This window comes from Urocampus carinirostris, chromosome 1 (genome assembly GCF_059441175.1).
Source record: "Urocampus carinirostris isolate Australia breed hairy pipefish chromosome 1, RoL_Ucar_1.0, whole genome shotgun sequence".
NCBI lineage: Eukaryota > Metazoa > Chordata > Actinopteri > Syngnathiformes > Syngnathidae > Urocampus > Urocampus carinirostris.
The window spans coordinates 4265432-4286363 of NC_142349.1; the positions used below are offsets into that span (position 1 = coordinate 4265432).

Below are 20932 nucleotides of genomic sequence, written 5' to 3' on the forward strand. Positions count from 1 at the left end.
CAATTTTCACACAGACGAGCCTAGGAAGTACAAAATTGAGTTTATAAATGATAATTACATTAAGGTCATCCTAATCTAAACCTATTTTTTTTTTTTTTATGTGCCACCTTTGCCATCAATAACACAAATAAAGCATAAGAGATTTTTTTTCAGTGTTGTGGAAATATTTAGGTCTACTCTTCTTTGCAATATTAATTTTTGCGATATTTAACACAGCTTTTCAATTGTATTTAAAGTCAGATTTTGACTCCACCACTCAAAACTTTTTTCATACATTTTGCTGTGGACTTGCTGGATTGGTTTGCATAGTTTTCCTACTGCGTTCATCAAAAAAGTGGTTGAGTACTAGTTTTCAAACTGATTGGCTTGATGTGCACCTTCCTTTGACTTTGTATATTTGGTGCCATCTTATTTCGTTGGCATGAATTAAATTGGGAGAGGCATCAGGCACTGCATTCACCGGGTAAAGGTGATCAGTAGTTGATGGCTGGTGATTGTGACCGTTATTTTGAAATAATTTTTGCTGCATATTTGCATGCTGGGGGAGTTAACTAAAGCCTGGTGGCCCTCCAGCCCAACTGATGGGCGCTGAATAGCCTAATTTATGTAATTTTTCCATATATGTCTATCTAGGTTGCAGGCATGTGTGTGTGTGTGTGTGTGTGTGTGTGTGTGTGTGTGTGTGTGTGTGTGTGTGTGTGTGTGTGTGTGTGTGTGTGTGTGTGTGTGTGTGTGTGTGTGTGTGTGTGTGTGTGTGTGTGTGTGTGTGTGTGTGTGTGTCCCCATATATGCTTATGCATATACATGAGCACACACACGAACACTTTTGTCTGTTGCTCAAGGTCAAAGCCTAGCAGAGTACTGTACTGTGACCTTTATTCTATATTGCATGTGCTGCTCTGTGACACTAGTTGACATATAACATGGCCATCTCACCCCTCCCCCGCCTAAGAATGCCGTCAGCAACCTGCTAAACCAACTGCCTAGATGTCTGCATCTCGGAAATGCCTCTATAATGTTGTACTCATTTTTTTGTTTAAAAAGCAAAAATTGTGGATTAGTTTATCGGAAAGTGAACTGTTTGTCACGCAAAATGCTCAATAAGACCACAAATTGTCACTACTCATCAACCCAATCCCCCACTGTTACCAGTTTATTCAGTACTAATACAGAGATGGCTTTGTTTGTTCAGAATGGAAATAAATCAATGTATTTGACCACATAAATTAACCTTTTCAAAAAACTGTCCTTCGCATTTTCATTAGTTCAGAGTAGAGATGCACTAAAATAAACATTTTGAGTTTAAACAGTAACACAATATTAAGGGATGCACGATGACTGTTTTTTCCCTCACTCTGGAGACCAATCCCGATAACAATGACTTTCTTTTTAACTTTTCACTGCACACTCTCCATGATGTTGCATATTTGCGCATTACTGCCCACTTTACTTGAACTATTTTGCGCACCTGCCATTGGAAATGTAATTAGGTTTTTATTTTTTATATTTCTAAATACTTGTTTATACTTTGTTTTTTCTTAGCTGTAATTCATTATTCATTGTCTCACTGCTGTAACAAAATAAATGTCCCCATTGTGTGACGAATAAAGGATTATCTAATCCTTACTTAACTGCCTGCTATATTCAGTGTTACCCATAGAATTTTGTTAGACCGCGGTGGGTGGACATTCTAGAGAGGTCCGGGGTCTGCCAGAGGGCGTGCGTACACTAGTTATGAAAGGCGATGACAAAGAATACAAGCCACACCCAGAAGGATGGTAAACAAGGAGTTCAATGCAAAAAAAAATTGATTACATTAAAATTAACTAAGATATTGTATTTGAGTAAACAGACCAAATCACTAGTATTAATTTTATATTTATTATTTTGATGATTTTTTTACATTACAGTATTAAAAATCAGCACTGCTGTTTTTGTGATTGCTGATATGTCGGTTCCTCTTTGATGGGTTGGATGGATGGTTAGATCCCTCAACCTTTAGGGTCGTGGGGGCATCATTCCCGGTGGTGTGCCTTGAGCAAGTATAGCCTGGTGGCGCCCATCCCTCTCTGGGCCAACATGTTTCCACCCAGTCTCTAACTGAGGACCTTTAGTGTGATAGGCGAATGTGCTAACCACTGCACTACAGAAACATTTAAAGGAGGTTATTTCACACCTATCACCTCAGCCAATTTTTTTATCAATGGTTGCAATTCCCTTAGTACGTGTTGATAAACCTTATAAACATAACGCGGCACTTATTTATTCACAGCAAGACAGACCATGTAGAACAACAAATGCGTTATTTGAATTTTTATTTTCACATGCAACGTAGAGCAATTGGAGATGATCAAAAAACTTTTAAAACGTTTGGAAAAACGTATATGTTGACAGGCATGTTATTGTAACACGCAATCTATTAGTGATTAGAATACCGGCTCTTTCAGCTTAGATCCCAAATACCTCTTTCGTCTGATAATAATAATGCAAAGTTATGCATGAAATGAATAATTTTTTTTATTATGTACTACATTATGCTTGCCTTTATTTTTTTCACTCTACAGTCTACAGTGAACCTCACTAATTCAAAATGTTTTATATTAAGCAACTTCAAAGTCAAGCAACACAGAATCCCTGAAAAACAAACTACACAACAAAATCAGTGCTATAAGAAGATTTTTACATAAAAGAACCATTAACTATTTACAATTCAATTTGTAACCAATGTAGACTGAAACGACACAGAACCTCTGAAGAACATGCAAATGTATAAAATCATATATATATATATATATATATATATAACAAAAACAAGAATATAATTGATCTCTACTGAAGATTGGCATTTAGGCACATAAAGTGTTAAGCTTTGAGGGACTGATTCAGATTATTCTGTCTGTGATAGACAATGCACAATGTTTTGGAACCATTATGAATATTAAAATGAGTCCAAATAAGAATAATTTTCCTGCTTTGGCTCATATTTTAAAGATTGGTCCTCCATCTGCGGCGCAACCCACCACTCAACCCCCTCAAAATAGACATATCAAGGCAAAATAACTTTTGTGTATTCAAGCCATGTCCCAGCAAACATTTGAGGCCGTATACCATCCTGATTTTTTTTATTATTTTTTTTTTACTTTCAGATATCCTACAACCAAAACAAAAGTCATGACACGCTGTTAAAAGTAGATACAGTTGCACTTAGCCATGCATGTGATGTGTGGACTTGTCACATTTTAATATTTTTTTACTCTTTACTGCGTTCTTTATCACAGTAATGTTTGTAATTTCTGCTTTAAACAATAAGAATGAAAGACAATGAGTCACGTGCAAAAAACTAATATTTTAAAAACTGAACGTGACAAGAGCAGGATAAGAAAGTAGTTTGAAAAAAATGCTTTTCAGTGATTTATAATCAGTTCGTGTGGTACCCAATGATTCCAAAGTGTATTTTATTCTGGTTCATTTTCATGGCCTTTGAATATACAGTTCAGTGGTGCCTCTTCAAATAAACTTATGATGCTGCTAGTAGCTTGAATTGCTCGTGTAAAGAGCGGATTAACCTTATATGAAATAATTTAAAACGAATTGCTCCACTCCTGTTCTCCCATAAAGGATCCAATTGGGTTCGAAATAGCTTCAAAACACATCTTCCTGTTCAGTAAACCCAATAAAAAAAAGTCACAACCTGGCCGTCATCAAATTCTTTGAATTTCCCCCCAAAATGCCATTATTACAACAAGGACAATCCATAGAATCGAACCGTGTAAAATATTTACTCCATAACACATGATAATTTCGACAGATTAGTAGAAATCCTTATAAAAGCGTGTCTGCTTTGTTGGACAGTTAATTGAAATTTGTTTTAGTTCCAAAACGCCCCTTTATAAATAAACATTCGCAAAATTATTCCAAAAACAGACGCTCCCCGACTTACAAACGAGATACTTTCCGGACGATCGTTTGTACATTGAATATTTTTTAAGTCGCTTCAGTGCTGTATTTGTTATGTAATGTATGTAAAAGGTTTATATACATATGTTAAAGTCTTGTATGAGTAACCTGGATTGTTTTGTATTGAAAAATACATTCAATAAATTAACATGCTCTTACTTACTTACTTACTTATTGCTCCAGCGAAGGTCGGGGGGTCCCGTCCCTGTGCGTTGAGCCGACCAGATGAACCAGGTTTTTCCAATGCTGGCGGTCTTGTGCCAGCTGTTCTGCATCCTCTACGGCAACTCCGTGTTGTTGGAGGTCGCCCGCAACGACGTCGAGCCATCGAGTGCGGGGTTTCCCTCGTGGTCGTCTCCAGCCTGCGGCCTTTGGGTCAAACTGGAGAATGGCTCGTGTCGGATGGTCTGGTGGTAGACGAAGGACATGGCCAAACCAGCGGGTGCGGCGTTGTGCGACCAAGGAAGATGCTTGGGGCTGGCACGTGCGGGCTCTGAGCTCTTTATTGGAGACTCGCTGGGGCCACCTGATGTTCTCGATGGTTCTGAGAGCCCTGCTATCAAAACCATCGATTCTTGTGGCCAGGGTGTCGTTCAGGGGCCATGTTTCTGAGCCATAAAGCAGGATAGGGAGTACGGCGAGGTTGTAAATGCGGAGCTTCGTCTTGCGTGCGATGGTCTGGTGCCGCCAGAGTGGTTTCCAGAGAGACTGCAGAGCAGATGCTGCCAGGGCTCTTCTGCGGAGAATCTCTGGTTTTAGGTCCCCATTGTCTGTCACCATGGACCCCAGATATACAAAGCTCTTGACAGGTTCTACGATGTCGCTACCAATTTGGATGGGAGGTGGATCTGGTCCATCACCGACATACATGAACTTGGTTTTCGTCCAACTCACTTGCAGGCCAAGCCGCGCTGCCTCTTCGCTGTAAATGCCCAGAGCGTCTCTCAGCTGGCTGTAGGAAGTGCTGAGAATGATGGTGTCGTCAGCATACTCCAGGTCAGTCAGGTGGTAGTTGCCGAAAGACACTCCGGGGATGCGCTCACTAACCCTGAACATCAGATGGTCGATGATGCAATTAAAAAGGTCGGGAGCAGCCACACAGCCTTGGCGAACGCCGCTGGAGATAGCAAACCAGTCGGAGTCAATGCCGTTGATACGGACACAGCTCTCTGTGTTGCTGTAGAGCAGCTTGAACAGGGCTATGATCTTGGGTGGTGCTCTGAGAGCTTGGAGGATGTTCCACAGTGAAGAGTGGCAGACGGTGTCAAAGGCGGCCTTCAGATCAATGAATCCGATATATAGATGGCGATCTTTACGGAATTCACGGGTCTTTTCTATCAGCAAACGGACGGCAGAGATGTGGTCCGTTGTGGAGCGGTTGGGCATAAAGCCAGCCTGCTGGGGACGGCGGCAGCTTCTGATTGCTGGAAGGGCACGGCTGAGCAAGATCCTGGTAAAGACCTTGCCCGGGATGGAGAGTAAGGTTATGCCTCTGTGGTTTCCACAGACAAGCCTGTCGCCCTTGCATTTCCAGAAGGGCAAGATGACTCCTCTGGTCCAGTCGGTGGGCAGCTGCTCCGATTCCCACACCTGGTTGAATAGGCGGGTTAGCCACTCCACCATGCCATCACCGCCGGCCTTGAGCATCTCGCCGGTAATGGCACAGATGCCGGGGGCTTTCTTGGTGTTCAGCTTCTTCAGAGCAGCTCTCACTTCCTCGGGTGTTACGGGGTCTGTGCAGCAGGTGTCGTTAGGAGGTGCTGTGCTCGCAGCCCGTAGGAGGGTGGGATCAGCCGGGATGGTGCTGTGCTGCAAGAGGAGGCTAAAGTGCTCCTTCCAGCGCTCGAGGCAGTTGGCTTCTGTCATGATGAGGTTGCCGTCTGAGTCCTTTACCAGGGCTGTCTTTATGTGTGGGCCGCTACGGGCTTGGCGTAGTAGACTGAATACGCGGCTCATGTTGTTGTTGTTGGCCGCGGACTCAAGCTGTTGGGCTTCTGCCTGCCAAAACCTCTCCCTATCTTCAGCAATGGCCACATTGCGCAGGCGATTCAGTCTCCGATACTCTGTGAGGTCGCCTCGGAGTCGGGCCTCACGCCGCTGGTCTATGATGTTTAGTGTCCTCTCTGATATCCAGGGCTTTCTCGGGGAGGATCGCGGGCGTCCGAGGACATTGTGAGCAGACTGGAGGACACTTTCCTTGAAGGCCGCCCAGTCTGTCAGCTTGTCAGGAGCCAGGGTATCAAGAGAGCGGCGGATGGAGCAACTGAAGTCTCTGGCGATGTTGGGGTCGCTGAGTCGGGAGGAGTCGGGACGAGGCAGAGTCTTGTGCTGGTTGGCTCGGAGCTTTAGCTTGAGCTGGGCCACCAGCAGACGATGGTCTGTGTTGCCAAGCTGTGCTCCTCTGAACACCCGGCAGTTGGTTACAAACGACTTCCAGCGTCGTGATATCAGGATGTGGTCCAATCCCTTCCTGGTTCTGCCATCTGGGCTGTACCACGTCCAGTGATGGATGCATTTCCGGGGAAACCAGGTGTCAGCAACACAAAGGTTGTTTTGGTGGCAGAGGAGGAGGAGGCGGTTGCCATTGTCGTTTGTTGTGCTGTCAACGAAGGTGGTGCCGACAGGTGAGCCGGGGGACCGATCAATGCTGGATAGAGTGGCGTTGGCATCAGTGAGGATGATGGTGACGTCGTGTGGTGGGGCTTGGTTGACAGCCTGGTGGAGTTGGTCAAAGAACGCGTCCTTCGCATCCTCATCAGCGACATCGGTGGGGGCGTAGGCGACGATCACTGTCATCTTGCCGTGATGGTGGAGGAATCGAGCAGACAGTAGTCTGTCACTTATTGGTGTCCAGCTGATGAGGGACCTCCGGAGGGCTTTTGGAATGGCAAGAGCCACACCGTAAAGGCCGGTCCGACTCTCGGGGCCACTCCAGATGTAGCAATGGTTGCCAGCTGTTGTTTCACCATTGCCTTGCCATCGTACTTCACAGAGCCCTGCCATGGTGATGTTATAGCGACAGAGCTCTCGGGACAGCAGGGTGGCAGCTCCGGGGCGAAGGAGTGTCTGGACATTCCAGGTGGCGACACGGGTCTTATGACGAAGATCGATCCGTACTCGTTGGTCGGGGGCAGGCTGGGGTCCGTTACCGTGTTGGTCAGTCCGGCTTCTTTCTCTGGTCAGTTTCGTAACAAAGTGTGTTTCTCCTGGGTGAGTTGTTAGCCCTCCGCAGGATAGTCGGTTGGTGGGGCTGCCACCTCACAGCGTACCGACACGCTGGGGTCTTTGTTTGTCTGGAACCTACCCCGGAGACCGGCCCGCCATGGGTGACCCTACCAGGAGCAAGCTCCCGACGGTATCGCTCTCCAGGGTCACTGGAACACGCAAGCCCCCTCGCCGCATCAAGGCCAGACCCATCCGAGGGGGAACATGCTCTATAAAGATAAATAAAGTGAAGTTTAACTTATTTTGGAAGATTGGTCCTCAAGAGTTCCTACTTCCTCCTCCGTGGTAAAAAGTGCCGAATAAAAGCGATCCAACCATTTTCTCAACCACGTAAAGCTTCCTTATTCCACTTTCATTTCAAATTAAACAGCTCGCCTCTTCTTTACACTTTACACCAACCATATTGAATGGATGCACGAGATATTAAACAATAAAAATTTCAAAGTTCTTAGTGCGCTGCAGATACAGTACAGTATGTTTACACACTAACTGGGACTCTGACGGGAAGATCAAGCCAGATTTCTTCAGGGTGGGTGCTGAAAGAGCTCTCACAGCGCCACACGCCAGTAGTGGCAGAAAGAAGCACTACAGTACTGTCCTGTACTGGAAAAAGGTCCATAATAGAAAATCTAACTTACAGCACTGTCCGGATATTTTTCACTTCCCGAAATAAATGTTCGTATGAATCGTTGTTAGTAACTTGAGTGTTCGTAAGTAGGGAAGCGTTTGTATGTTTTTTTAGCCTCTCCCTTTTCAATTGAAATCTCAACCAATAGCAGGGGTTTTTTTCACTGTCAACAACCCTCATTATCCTATACGGGCCTGTTTGATCAAACGGATATCACCTTCAAAAGGTCCAAATAGCTTCAGCCAGTAGTAACCCGTTAGCCCCCAGTTGGTGGCTATGTTTATTTATTTTTTTGCCGGCTGCCCCCTTTGTCTGCTTGTCCTTTGTTGTATCTTTACTACCCCCACCTGTGAATCAATGCCCAGGCATTATCCACAAAAAAAAAACAGGACTTTGCTTAAAATACTTGTAACCTCTTCAACTAATTAACACATAAAACATCATTAATATGGTGACTGGCTTGCTAGGGTTCTGTTGTTCCTCTGATGAGGTCACAGTTTAGTATAACATAAACAAAACATGCTGTCTTCAAAATGCATTATCTTGGAAATAATCCAAATATACCAATGAAACCAAACCATGTACTACTTCCTCACATTTTGCACGTTTTTGAAGCTGGAAATACCTTTTAATATGTATGTCCCCGGCTGTACTTTTCCCATGCCTATTCCTCTCACCCCCATTTTCTCTAGGTAGTTTTTTTTGTGTGTGTGTCAGCAGGTGTTTGTGTGCAGTGTTTAGCGTTATGTGTGACCTTGCTGTGCTTGGGTGTGACGCGTGTCTCTGTGCATTAGCATTCGCCTAATCCAAGTGGTCTTGGGGGGACGGCACCTCCCCCTTTTTTGTGTGAAGCGCAACTGTTCTGTGCAAATGTATGTGTCGAGCAGATTTTGTTGTATTTTAGTAGTTAAAATTGCTGATTCTCTGCCTCTTGCAGTCCTCGACATATTTAGATACTCCAATGTTGTTGTTTTTTCTCTTTCCCTATACATAAAAACACTTTGGGGCATAATCTCTCCTGGAATGACATTTACACTCACACACACACACACACACACACACACACACATACACTGACTTTTTGAAGTATGGAGATAATTTATTCGTGTCATGATGCCTGATTTCCCATCTGCTACTGGGACCCTGAGCAGCTGGAGGAAGAAAGAATGGAGGGAGAGGAAGCATTGGAATAGAGAAGGGGATAGGCAGCTGGAGTGGCTCTCAACAGCTGGTAACCAGTTTCCTTTTAGAGCAAGCATATATTGGAGCAATATAAAAGGACTTGGTGTAGGGAGAAGGAATAAGGATGGAAAATGTAAAGTGCAAAAAAGAAAATAGGAGGTGTCAGACAGTTTGTTTACTATGAATATTGATGGTAATAAGTTCTACCATTCATGCATCAGCCAAACGCAGTGTGTCCGTGCTGTTTTATTTAACCTATATAAGTGCTTTTGTCTTATGGTCAGGGTTTTTCAAGAGGATAGTGCATCAAGATTACCGCTAAATTAACAGATTCTTTAGTCTTTTAAGGATTACAGTTACTAGATTTATTAACGAAAAAATGTGTTTCAAATGCCCATTGTGCTTCTTTAGTCTGTTTTCAAGTTCCCACATAGCTACCTTCAAATTATGACCAGTATAAAGGTGACTCAATTAAAATTTTGTGTATATACAAAGCATAAATACACAAATCTGATCCAGTCAAGTCATGTTTATTTGTATAGCCCTTAATCACAAAGAGTATCAAAGGGCTGTACAGATCAAAGACTATTGCAAACTACAGACAACAGTTGAGATAATTCATCTAAGAAAACGGAGTATGATCCTGGTGTGCGATAGTTACTACATAAATTGACATTAATGAAGGATTTGTCAAAATCTGAACGTTTTATTTCATTAGTTTGAAGTAGCTTAGTTAGTAGACCATGCTGTGAGTTTCAAGAACATACATGCGGCCTGCTAAGTTTTCTGGCTTGCAATTTTCAGATGTGCTGTTTTTATTTTTTACATTTCATCCCGATATTTGTCTGAAGAGACAAATGCAATGGTTTACTTGTTTAACTACTGCTTGAAATTAACTCATTTTTTCCTTGGCCCTTCAGCATTCCCTCTTGGACCCGTCTGCCGATGCCTCAAGAACGGTTCCTGATAGACTAACTGGTGACGCTAGACAGCCTGTCTGCACAGAGTGGCCCAGTGACCAGGAGATTAAACCAAAAAAAAAGAAGAAAAAGAAGGCAAAAGTAGAAGCTGGAGAAACTGAAGGAAAAATGAGCACGACAAAAGTAGAGGACAATGTCACGTCAGAACTTATGGAGTGTGATCAGGGTGCTTTCACAGTAATAGGAGATCGAAGTTCTCCACCTGTAGACAAGAAAAAACGGAAAAAGAAACCAAAGGATAAGGCAGAGGGCGTTGAGGCCAAAGAGCCTAAGGCCCCCAAAACGCCTAAGACACCCAAGACACCCAAGACTCCCAAAGAACCTAAGGAAAAGAAAGTCAAGAACTCCACACCTAAGGCCAAGATGCCCAAAAAATCCAGGTAGGAACAGCATTATGGGCCAATGAGTATGGGCTTACTTATAAGCACAAACGAGGGAAAAATGATCATAGATTAATCTATGACAATTTCATATCACCAATGTGTTTGTGAAGTATTCTGAGATGTTGTTTTGGAAGAACAGATGTAATATACTCGTAATCTTTAAACTTGTTTGACAGCAACTTTTGATAGTTTGAGCCATTTCACACTGGTGCTGTCACTTACATCCCCGAGCGCGCCTGTTTTCGGGATTGGCCAACAAAGAGGGTGTCGCTCTAGCTCTGCCATCATTGCCACTAAATTGTGTGTTTGGTTGTCCAGTTTGTTTTTGTTTTAATGACAAATTCAGTGCTTAGATTTGATTTAATGGATTCATTGTTGGATATGTTTTTATTCCCAACTACAAATATGCCAATGCTGGTTTACTATGACTTGTCACCTCAGTAATTTTCTGCATCAATGCTATTGACATGACATGATCCACAGAACCTTGAGCAGGTTCTCCATCTTGCTGTCAGTTTAACCGTAAAACTGTTTCTGTCTTACTTTACCGGGTAAACAACAACAACAACTTACACAGCAGGGCATTAAAAAAATTCTTGAAGGGCCTTGCCGAAATATGCCCCTTTTCCCATGGCACTACAAGTAAGCACAGCAACAACAAACAAAAATGTACAGAAATTGAATGCAATATAATCATTTTGGAGCCAAAAACACACTACACATTTGCTTGCATTCTTTTAATGTTGAAAGATATGCATTCAAAGAATAGGTAAATACAATCTCTGCCACTTTATTTTGTACCCTAGTTTCAATGAAAATACAATAAAGGCTGTCTGGAATTGTGGCCATAAACAATATTATTGGCACGCAACACATAATACTGGGTATTCATCCTAATGTAAACGATGAACTCGATTTTTTTTAAAAAAAATCGCTCTCTCGCTCTCTTGCATGCTCTCACTCTCTTGCACGCTCACTCTGTCTCTCTGCACGCACGCATGCGCTCACTCACTCATCGTTCACATTACCAACTAAATGGGTCTTGAATGTGACTTGTTTTTCCCGTGTGAAAGCACCACAACTGTCACCTATGCTCACAAGAGGAAACCCGACATCAAAAGCAATGCACTCGTGTTTGAGGAGTTACTCGTGAATGTAAACAGTGAGGCGTTGTTTCCCCAAATATTAATTAAATCATCACTTTGCTTTTCCCCTTTGATTATTGCCTGTGTGGTATAATTTAAATTTTATATCCTTAACTACCACTAGAGCAGGGGTGGCGAACACGTGGCGGCTCTTTGCCTCATCTTTCCTATATACTGTGGCTCTTTGCTTCGTTTCATGTTTAGTTTTCCCCCCTCCTAAAACACACTTGAATCCATCAGAGTTAATAACAAATAATAAATAATATTTTGAAATTAATTTTGCAGATTTGTTGTTTTTATGCTGCTCCGGACACATAACGGACTGCCAATCATCTGCGTAGGTTATGTCTAATCCCGGGAAATTAAGTAAACATTTCATGCCTCGGCCGAGTCATACCTAAGACTTATAACATTGGTAAAATGGCGGCGCCCTCTGTTGGCTGCGGCTGCATCGGCTCGCTACAACGGGTCAGGTGTATCGACATTTCGTTCTGTGTACATTGTTACATAGAATGACAATACAAAGGAAATTATTATTATTATTATTATTATGAGTGTGCAGACTATTACCCTCACGGTCAAAATGGCAAAATGCAAAGGGAACCGGAAATAGTGTTATATTATGTGTGTTATGGGTTATAATATGTTTTTAATTGTGTGTGTTTGTGTGTGTCTGTCATGGCAGGTCAGTGCTTGGTGTGGCTATTTGACTCTCAGTTAAAAAATTTGGCTCTTTGTGTCAAACGTGTTCGCCATCCCTGCACTAAAGGATACTATTGCTTTAAGAGTAAATCTGAGATGCGACGTTGGCTGTTCTTTGAGTTGCATAATGTTCTTCTTCCATGAATGTTTGATTTAAAGGAACTCCGTGTTTTCGCCCACCGTTGTAGTTTGTTTCTCTGCTTCCCTCGCCTGGTTGAAAGTAGACTAATGACGTCTGCCGCGTATCAATGACATGCGCCTTGACAGCAGTTGCATTCCAAGCGATCAGATACATCATTCTGTTTAGACGGACTTCTAACAGATGGAATACTTTTTTTCCGTGCAAAAAAAAAAGAAAAAGATATCAGATTTCCATGCTGTGTCAACCTAGCCTAGATGTCCTTACCCAGTGACCCGGGTTCTATTCCGGTTGCATTCAAAGTTTTGTGATTGTGGTCAGCGATATTTTTCGACTTATCATATATTTAGTATACTAACATAAAACCTCGTGTTTAATGTGAACCTAAATGTTAAGATCTTTTAGTTAAAAAAAAAAAAAAAGGTCCTTATATACGAATAAATGCAATATTTTAAGAACGTTGCATAAAGGGGTCATTCAAATCCCAACTGCAACTGCCCTGATGTTACACTAGTGTTCAGTCTATGTTCATAAATATACCACATAGTATAAATAAGATATAGGGCAAAAAAAATGTACAAAGCTACATTGATCAAGAACAGCTTAAAAACAAAAATAAACTTAATGATAACATATAAAAAGTCAGTTAACTGTCTTCGCACGCTTTTCAACTCACTGTGCCGGTTTGGTTGCTAGGCGCATAAAACAGTGATCCAACGATCTAGACCTCACAATGTTTTAAAAATGTTTACGGCAATTCTCATCATTGACAAGTCCACTTTTGGCTCTATTGTGATGTCTTTTTGTGATAAAAGATAGCAGTTTCTGCCGTCAATAACGTGTTCATGTCCCCAGCCAGCTCTTTCTCCTCATGTCCAAATCCAAAGAAGCTTTCCCATATCTTCATTTATTGCCGTCCTCCAACTTGATAAAACAGTGATACCCGTTGCCACTGTCTCAGATATGAGGGTCTCTTTTTGGCCTTAGTCGGTGGAGATCGTGTACATGCTTCGCCCGTATTCCCTCGCCAAATCTGCTGCTTTAAACCCCAATTTCTTATCTTGCGATAACATTTTTCTTACTTTTGATTGTAATTAGAGCCCTCGCTCTTTCTCCTTTTTTGCAGGACCCATTGCTGGAAACGTAAACGATCTTTAATGGTGAAAATGAACTGTGCCCTAGTGGCTGCAACCAACTAATTAAGGGACTAAACATGACTTGTCCAAAGTCCGGCCTCTGTTCAATTTTTACTGGTCCGTGGCCTGCTATTAATGTTGACCACTGTATAAAATACATTTGTACAAAAGAAAACAAAATCACAATTTTACCAGATGATTCCAGAAGCCCCTCGGCCACATTGCCCTTGTTAGAATTTTATCCCACCCCATTTCCAAAGAGGTGACTGTAAATAAAAAAAGGAAAGTCGACTGGGAGGTTCGCCGCTTCCAGGACAAGTGAAAATCTTAAGGTTTTTTTTGTTTGTTTTTTTAACTAAAATCCAAAACTACTGCATCTTTCTAATTTGCCCGGAGACTATCCTTTTCCAAATAATAAAATATCAAAAGGCACTGCCAGACAAAAGATGCTGACTTCAAAACGCTGTGAAAAGTTGAAGCAACTGGAAACCGTTTTAACGGCACAGCAGCAGTTTTTTGTGAGACCCTTGCGAGTCAAACGAAAATGCTACAAAAGCAAATTACGAGGTTGTAACGCTGATCACTGCAAACCTTTCATGATGAATAGTCCGCCCTCTCACATTTTCAGCTTCCCAAATCCGACCTGCTTTCTGAAAAGTTCAGAAACTCATGTCCTAAACTATCATATAACGACAAAACTTATAGTCTGACGCAAACTTGGGAGACCGAAACATTTGTAAGATGGTTCGATCATAAAAGGATTTTTTTTTCAAGCACTGGCGCATTGTGGAGTTGGTAAATATAAAAAAAAAATAGAAACGTGTATAAGTAAGATGAGGTGGTTGCATTTAGAAGGTGTAAACTTGATCAGACTGAGGAATGTGTCAGGACAGCCCATCTTTCTCTTGGCTTTCGTTCTCTCCCTCTTTTCTCAGCTCTGTCTCACTTTTTCCTTCTTCCTCCCATTTCTTGTTGATCCTTTTTTCCTGAGTAAGAGAGAGGGCCAATGATACAGACATGGGTCAACCCTAGGGAAGGTGGGCTTATAGATTGGATTGCATCGGCCACTGGCAAAGGAGGAGGGGAGAGTCGGGCAGGCTAGGTTACGAGCAGGGCAACTGTGGGGAAGGCATTTTTGTAAGTGTTGGGGGAGGGATTTTCTTCTTTGAGGCAGAAAATTGTGTCTAATGATGATAAAGGCCATGCTGCTGACCGCTCTATTGCTCAGTGTGGGCAGAAGAAACATGGGGATGGGAGAGCTCTGTAGGTGTGTGTGTCTTGGGGACGTGCATGCTCCTTTGTGGGCTTGTGTGTGTTTTGGGGACGCACGTGCGGGTGTGTGTGCGTTTGTGTTTGTAAACGAGCTGTTATCCGATTTCAGGCTTTCCTCCATTTTGAGTGGCGGCCTGCAGCTCACAGGTTAATTTAGCATAATAATGGCTGCTGGTCATTCACTGCTATTCTAAAATGGTGGACGGACACACGCATATTCATCTATTGCTGGAGAGACCTTGTCTACACAAATTGAAAATTTACCAATCGTTCCGTTCGAAAAAATACAAATTCTGAGCTGAAACAGTACTTTATTAACTTATTTATGAAGTATGAAGAGGTGTTTCTTCCCTTCAACATCACACATAAAAGATGTTTTGTATCAATAATTAGGAATGCACTGCAAATGTATTGCTGAAACTTAAATTAAATATTTATTTTGTACTGACTTTGGTGAAAATCACAATATGAAGTGATAGTTGACTGGCATATCACGGTTCACGGTTTCTTAAACCACTTCTATTTGCCTTTGGGCTAGTACATCCCTCTCCAGACCGTTTTTTTCTCCGAGTATGGGTTTGCCACACCCCCTTCAAAGATAAGCCGAACCTCGGTATTGACGGGGAGCAGCGTTTTACAATACTGATACTAGATCTTAATTCATTGGGGAAAACATATTTTGTCATGGCTGTTCATCAATGTTCAGATTTGGCAAGCAAATTTATGTGGCAGGCTGTGTGATCACTGTATTGATGATCGCAAAGTCCAATCCTCATCAGATACATCAACTGTTTTCCCTTGTCGTAATTCTTTTGTGACTGTTTTCTCCGTTCTTTAACAATTGTTTCTGGCACCATGGGTTAAAATAGTGTGATAATGAGATAAGCACTAATGCCTTTTCGTTTTTTTAAACCACAGATGGTCTAGTGGTTACGTGTTGGCACAAAATATATTTTGTGATTTTGGTTAGCGATTTCCAATTGATCAATCATTGCAGAAAAAAAGGTAATATACCGCAAAACCTTGTAGTAAAGCACACACACACACACACACATATATATTATATATATATATATATATATATATATATATATATAAAATGTCTGCATTTCCAATCTTATCCAAATTATTCGATATATAAGGCTATAAGATATATAAGTTATAAGGTGCAATTCAAAATTTCAGGCAAATTTCGGTGAGCTTTCTAGTCCGAAAAAATGTTAAATTTATATTTTGATAAATTATGTTTAAAATCCATGCAAAAATTTAAAACTTGCAAATCACCCATCACTAGTCATAACAATGCTGCGCTAGTGAGATTAATCAGAGGGCTGGGCAGAAGCTACAGAAACTGTAAAGAGCAAAGATACAGTAGCCCATGAGACCAAAAACTGCTCTGCATCAGCGAACTGTTTTGTTTTTCCACGGCACCCCCTCATATCTGATGAATCGGTAAAATGCCATTCTACTAGTTAAGAATCACAAGTTCTCAAAGTTACTACTGTGACTGTTAGAAAGTCCCACATTTACCTTCTCATGGCTAACAGAGAACGAGTTGGTTTACTTTGCTAATTCAGCTCGATTCACTGTTTTTGACCTTCTCCTTTTGTCCTGTTTGCGCACACCACCTCTCTGTCTACTTGTTTCAGGAAGTACGTCTATAAATAACCTAGCTCTTAGCTACCACGCCTGTGTGTGCGTCCGTCCGTGCGTGTGTGTGTGCGTGCGTGCGTGCGTGTGTGTGTGTGCACATGCACGAGCAATGACACAAATCATGGGTGTGTTCCAAGTACACTCATTCTTGCACGTCGTTCTGTCACAAATAATAAATACATCATAATTTTTCCTTTTTGCAAAACACATAATGAATCATACACTTTGATCTGAAGTTGAATTGAATTGTTCTTATTGTCGTTAGTATCAATGTTGTAAAACATTGTATGCAATGAGATTGGACATTGGATAATAAAGATTTGAAAGAGAAAGATTTATCAGGATAAAAGGCAGAAAGAATATTTACAATCTAGTGCTTAGAGACTAGCCTAAGTTCTAATAATTGTGCAATACTTGTAAATGAGAAAGAATAGTGCATTGTAAAAATACTGAATGAAAATAAGTGCAATAACATTTAGCAGCAAAAACAAATGAGTCACAAAGTATATTTTTTCAGTATTGTGCAATCATTTATATTTTTACTGTTTCATTTGTCAACAGCAAAAAAAAAAAAAACTAAAGTCGCCAGACATCTTTTCAAAGTTCTGTGTGGTTTTTTTTAGGGTGGTGATGGCCTTGGGGAAGAAGCTGTCTCTGAGCCTGTTTGTCCTTATTTTGACAGACCTTCAGTGGCAACCAGAGGGCAATAGGACAGATAGGTGTTGGCCAGGGTGGATTGTGTGTTTATAATGTGATGGCTCTGCTTACAGTATCGCAGGCCGGCAATGTCATCTAGACTGGGTAGAGTGCAGCTGATGATCTTTTAGGCAGTGTTGATTATTCTGTGTTTTTCTTGTCCTCATATCACATGGTGATGCTGTATGCCAGAATGCTCCCCACTTTGGTTTTATAGAAGGGCAGTAGGCCAACTGTCCAGTAGCTTCTATTCCAGGTTGTTCTTGAGATCCCTCAGGAAGTGGAGTTGCTCATGGGCCTTCCCCACCTCAGCCCTGGTTTTGGCAGATCAGAAGACATTGTTGATGGGCACGCCCAGGAGTTTGAAGGAGTGGACTCTCTCCACATAGTCTCCATTGATGATGAGTGGGCCTGGGTCTGAGCTTGCCCTCCTGAAGTAAAGTATTAATTCCTTGGATTTTGTGGTGTTGATAATTAGATTAGTTTTGGAACACTGCGTTGACATCTCCACTTCCTTCCTGTATGTCGTCTCATCCTCATCAGAGACGAGTCTCACCAAGGTGGTGTCATTGGTAAACTTCAAAATCCGGTTTGTGGCGTGGATTGGTGAACAGAGATGTACAAGGTGAAGAGTCAAGGGCTCAGCAAACATCTTTGTGGGGATCGGTGCTCATAGACTGAGTGGAAGAGACATGGTGGCCGACTTTCACAGCCTGCAGGCGGTTGAAGTGCATTAGAATTGATCTGTAATCATTTGACAGATTGTTTTGGGACAAATATTAGTGCAGAAATGACATAATTTGTATATCATGATACTTTAGAAATGGAGATGTGCAGTCTTGTTTTAAAAATCTCTGTGAAATGCATCATAATTAAGTTTTAGCAGGATTCATTTAAGTAGAAATTCTTATAAAACACACAATGTGGAAGTTATTTCAGTGGTGATTCAGGAGGCTATATGTATTTAATAAAAACTTTAATTGTGTTGTTACTATTTGTCAATGAAAAGTGAGGAAACTGGCGAGCTTTTCCACAACGCTTGCGCTCAAAAGACAAAACACCGCAATGACGTCTGAATCATATATGATGCGCTTCAAAGGAATTCAGTTTGTTTTTGCCAACAATATTTAAGTAAACCTTACAGGAGCTAAACTAAAGGTCTACCAGTACTTTATTCAATATTTTTCAATGTCCATCCAACTTGCATGTGTCAAACTCACGGCCACTTGGCCAACTGTGGCCCACCACATTATTTTATGTGGCCTGCGGGACAAGTGCTGAGAGATGAACAAGATGATTATTAGGGGGATCACGTCAATGACTTGCAGTTTTAAATATGTCCACTTGATGTCACCAAAGCCAGGCACCATTGGCAAAGCACCCACTATTGCTGTATCTGCTGACTACCCTTACACTAGAGAACATTGGGGAAACCTATCCCAATGTAATTTTATTTAAAACAAACGTCACAGACAACTTGAACATTGCCAAGTCATTAGAAAATATTCAAGCAGAACTTTCACTTTTGTGCTTTTTTTTTTTTGCATTTGTGATACATCCGAAATATAAACAATGCCTTTCATAAACATAAGATTTTATTGCAAGAACACTGAACTTAAGCATGAACTTTGCAAGAACTTGTCAGCGCCCGATGTTTCACGCGATTTCTTTCACCATGGCGATGCACAAAATCTCAATCCTTTCTTCCCTGATGATGATGAAAAGACTTTCTCATCTTTTAGAAAGAAAAAAGCTTGAACTGTTAACAATCTGTACTTATCCATTAAGTTGCCTTTCTAAACATATTACTTCACTATGTCTATACTCACCATTTGGGGCTGGATACAAGAAGCAAAAATGGGATGTAGGGAAAAAAACTGGGATGTAGATGTGTGAAAAAGGTCTGAGCAAAGCCACTCCTGCATTCTATTGGTGATGTACTGAAATCATTTCCCAGAGGCTTGATTCTTACTGATGAGTTGCGCCAATCACTTATAATTTCAAAATAAATATATATATATATATATATATATATATATATATATATATATATATCTACGTTACAGAACTGAACAAGTTAATAATACCTTAAACCACGTAACAAAAGTGTTGATAACCTGTGCCGCTCTCCATACCCAGTTCATGCAAAAGATATCTTGTTCCTAGTGATGGCTGAGGAAGTTTGGGAAACGAGAGCACTATGGAGTCAGAGAAGCAGCCAAGTTGAGACGTGTGTGCGTGCGGTGCGTGGCCAGATGGCCCCGGCATGTGACGACCAGCCAGAGGAACAGGTGCAGGTCACATGACCAGCCGTTACCACGGTGATGCTTATTGCTCTTGGCGTGAAGATGAAAGTAGAATGGCCCCGGGGACGGCAAGCAGGAAGGACTAGCGGAAAGAGCAGGATAGGGAAAGATCTATATCCATGCTGGGATGCATAAGAGCAGGGTTGAGTTACTCTGTCCTTTATCATTTGAATTTTCTTGATGAAGATCATATCAAACATTTCATTTCTGTGTGGTTTCAGTCTGGATTTCGAGTCTTTGTCCATACACTTCAAATCTCATCATATGTTTTTGGATAAAATACCTTTTTAGTAAACTTGATGTCATTTAAAATGTGGATTTAACCCACAAAATGTGTTTATGTTGTGTTGAAGGTGCCCCAACAGGTCAAATACAGTGTTGGCTTATTTTTCAAAAAATGGCCTATTTCCAAAAAGTTTGATTGACAAGGATTTAAACAGTTATTTAAAATATTGTGTTAACACAGAGGTGTCAAACTCATTTTGGCCTGGGTGCAACATGTTAGAAAAAAACATTTTCACGAGGCCCATACTAGTAAATTAATGGCATAAAAAGTGTCTTAGCTGAAGGGCTGAGGTTCTTTCTGGAGGCTCACAGTTAAATCATGATTCAGGGATGTAGGATTTTATAACAAAACATTTGAGTTTCCCCCGGCCCCTAAATATTTTTACCTTTAATCTGTTGTTGTGATTTTCAACTGCATTAAAAAAAAAAAAAAAAGGAAAACTAAAATTGAATTCATTTCCACTATTAGTTTTACTCGAGGAAACTCATGCAGAGTGGAAAACTACGAAATAGCATAAAATACTTATGGTTTTGCTTTTTTAGAATGAAAAGGTCTACATGAATAAGGAAACTCTCCTGTTCACGGTTGAATATATCATAGAATGAAGCTAAAGCCTATTTAAGCTTCTGCTAAAACTCCCAGGTCCTTTAAAGTCTATTGCTTCTTGCGACTTTAAACACACGTACGCCATCTAACTGAGTCACTTGAAGTTTGGAAATGATGCGTTCCCATCATACTTTTAAGAAAAAAAAGACTTAAAAATGATGTTTTGTGTTTGAGGTCTTTCAAAATATTGTGCTTCCTTTACTAGATTGCTTTCATAGTAGCGTTTTGCGCAAGACTGGTGCTCATGGACACACACTTTGTGAGGTTGTTAAAGAGGGGATGCACAACAGTACATTGCCAGTCGAATTTGTGCTAGTAAAAATAAAATTCATCCAAGGGTTCACAAAAAAACTAAATTAAGAAGAATGGTGTCTACTTTCTCTGTTGTATAGTGGTTTGAGGAAAGAGTACTTACTCAGTCGAGCGAGACATTCCTATTGAACATTTTTAGATACGTGTTCCCCAGATCCCTCTTACGGCTGCTGTTATAAATACTTTGACTAGGGGTGTATTTGCAATGCTTTAGGTGCTGTAAGTGCACAGCCATGAACATTTTGGTACTAAAGACTGCCACAAATATCTTTTGTTTTCTGATCTGCATCTTTGTTTTGGTCAAGCCTTTACATTTAAGTAAAG

General features: G+C 41.2%; 1 protein-coding gene across 4 annotated transcripts in view; it reads left to right on the forward strand.

Annotated features, from left to right (window-relative positions):
- Positions 1-20932, forward strand: part of chd7 (chromodomain helicase DNA binding protein 7) — a 106996-nt gene that overhangs the window by 33634 nt on the left and 52430 nt on the right. For all 4 annotated transcript variants that reach the window (XM_088343425.1, XM_088343673.1, XM_088343503.1 and 1 more), the window contains one exon: positions 9913-10352. In XM_088343425.1, the coding sequence (XP_088199551.1) occupies positions 9913-10352 (440 nt within the window). The remainder of the gene's footprint in view (positions 1-9912; positions 10353-20932) is intronic.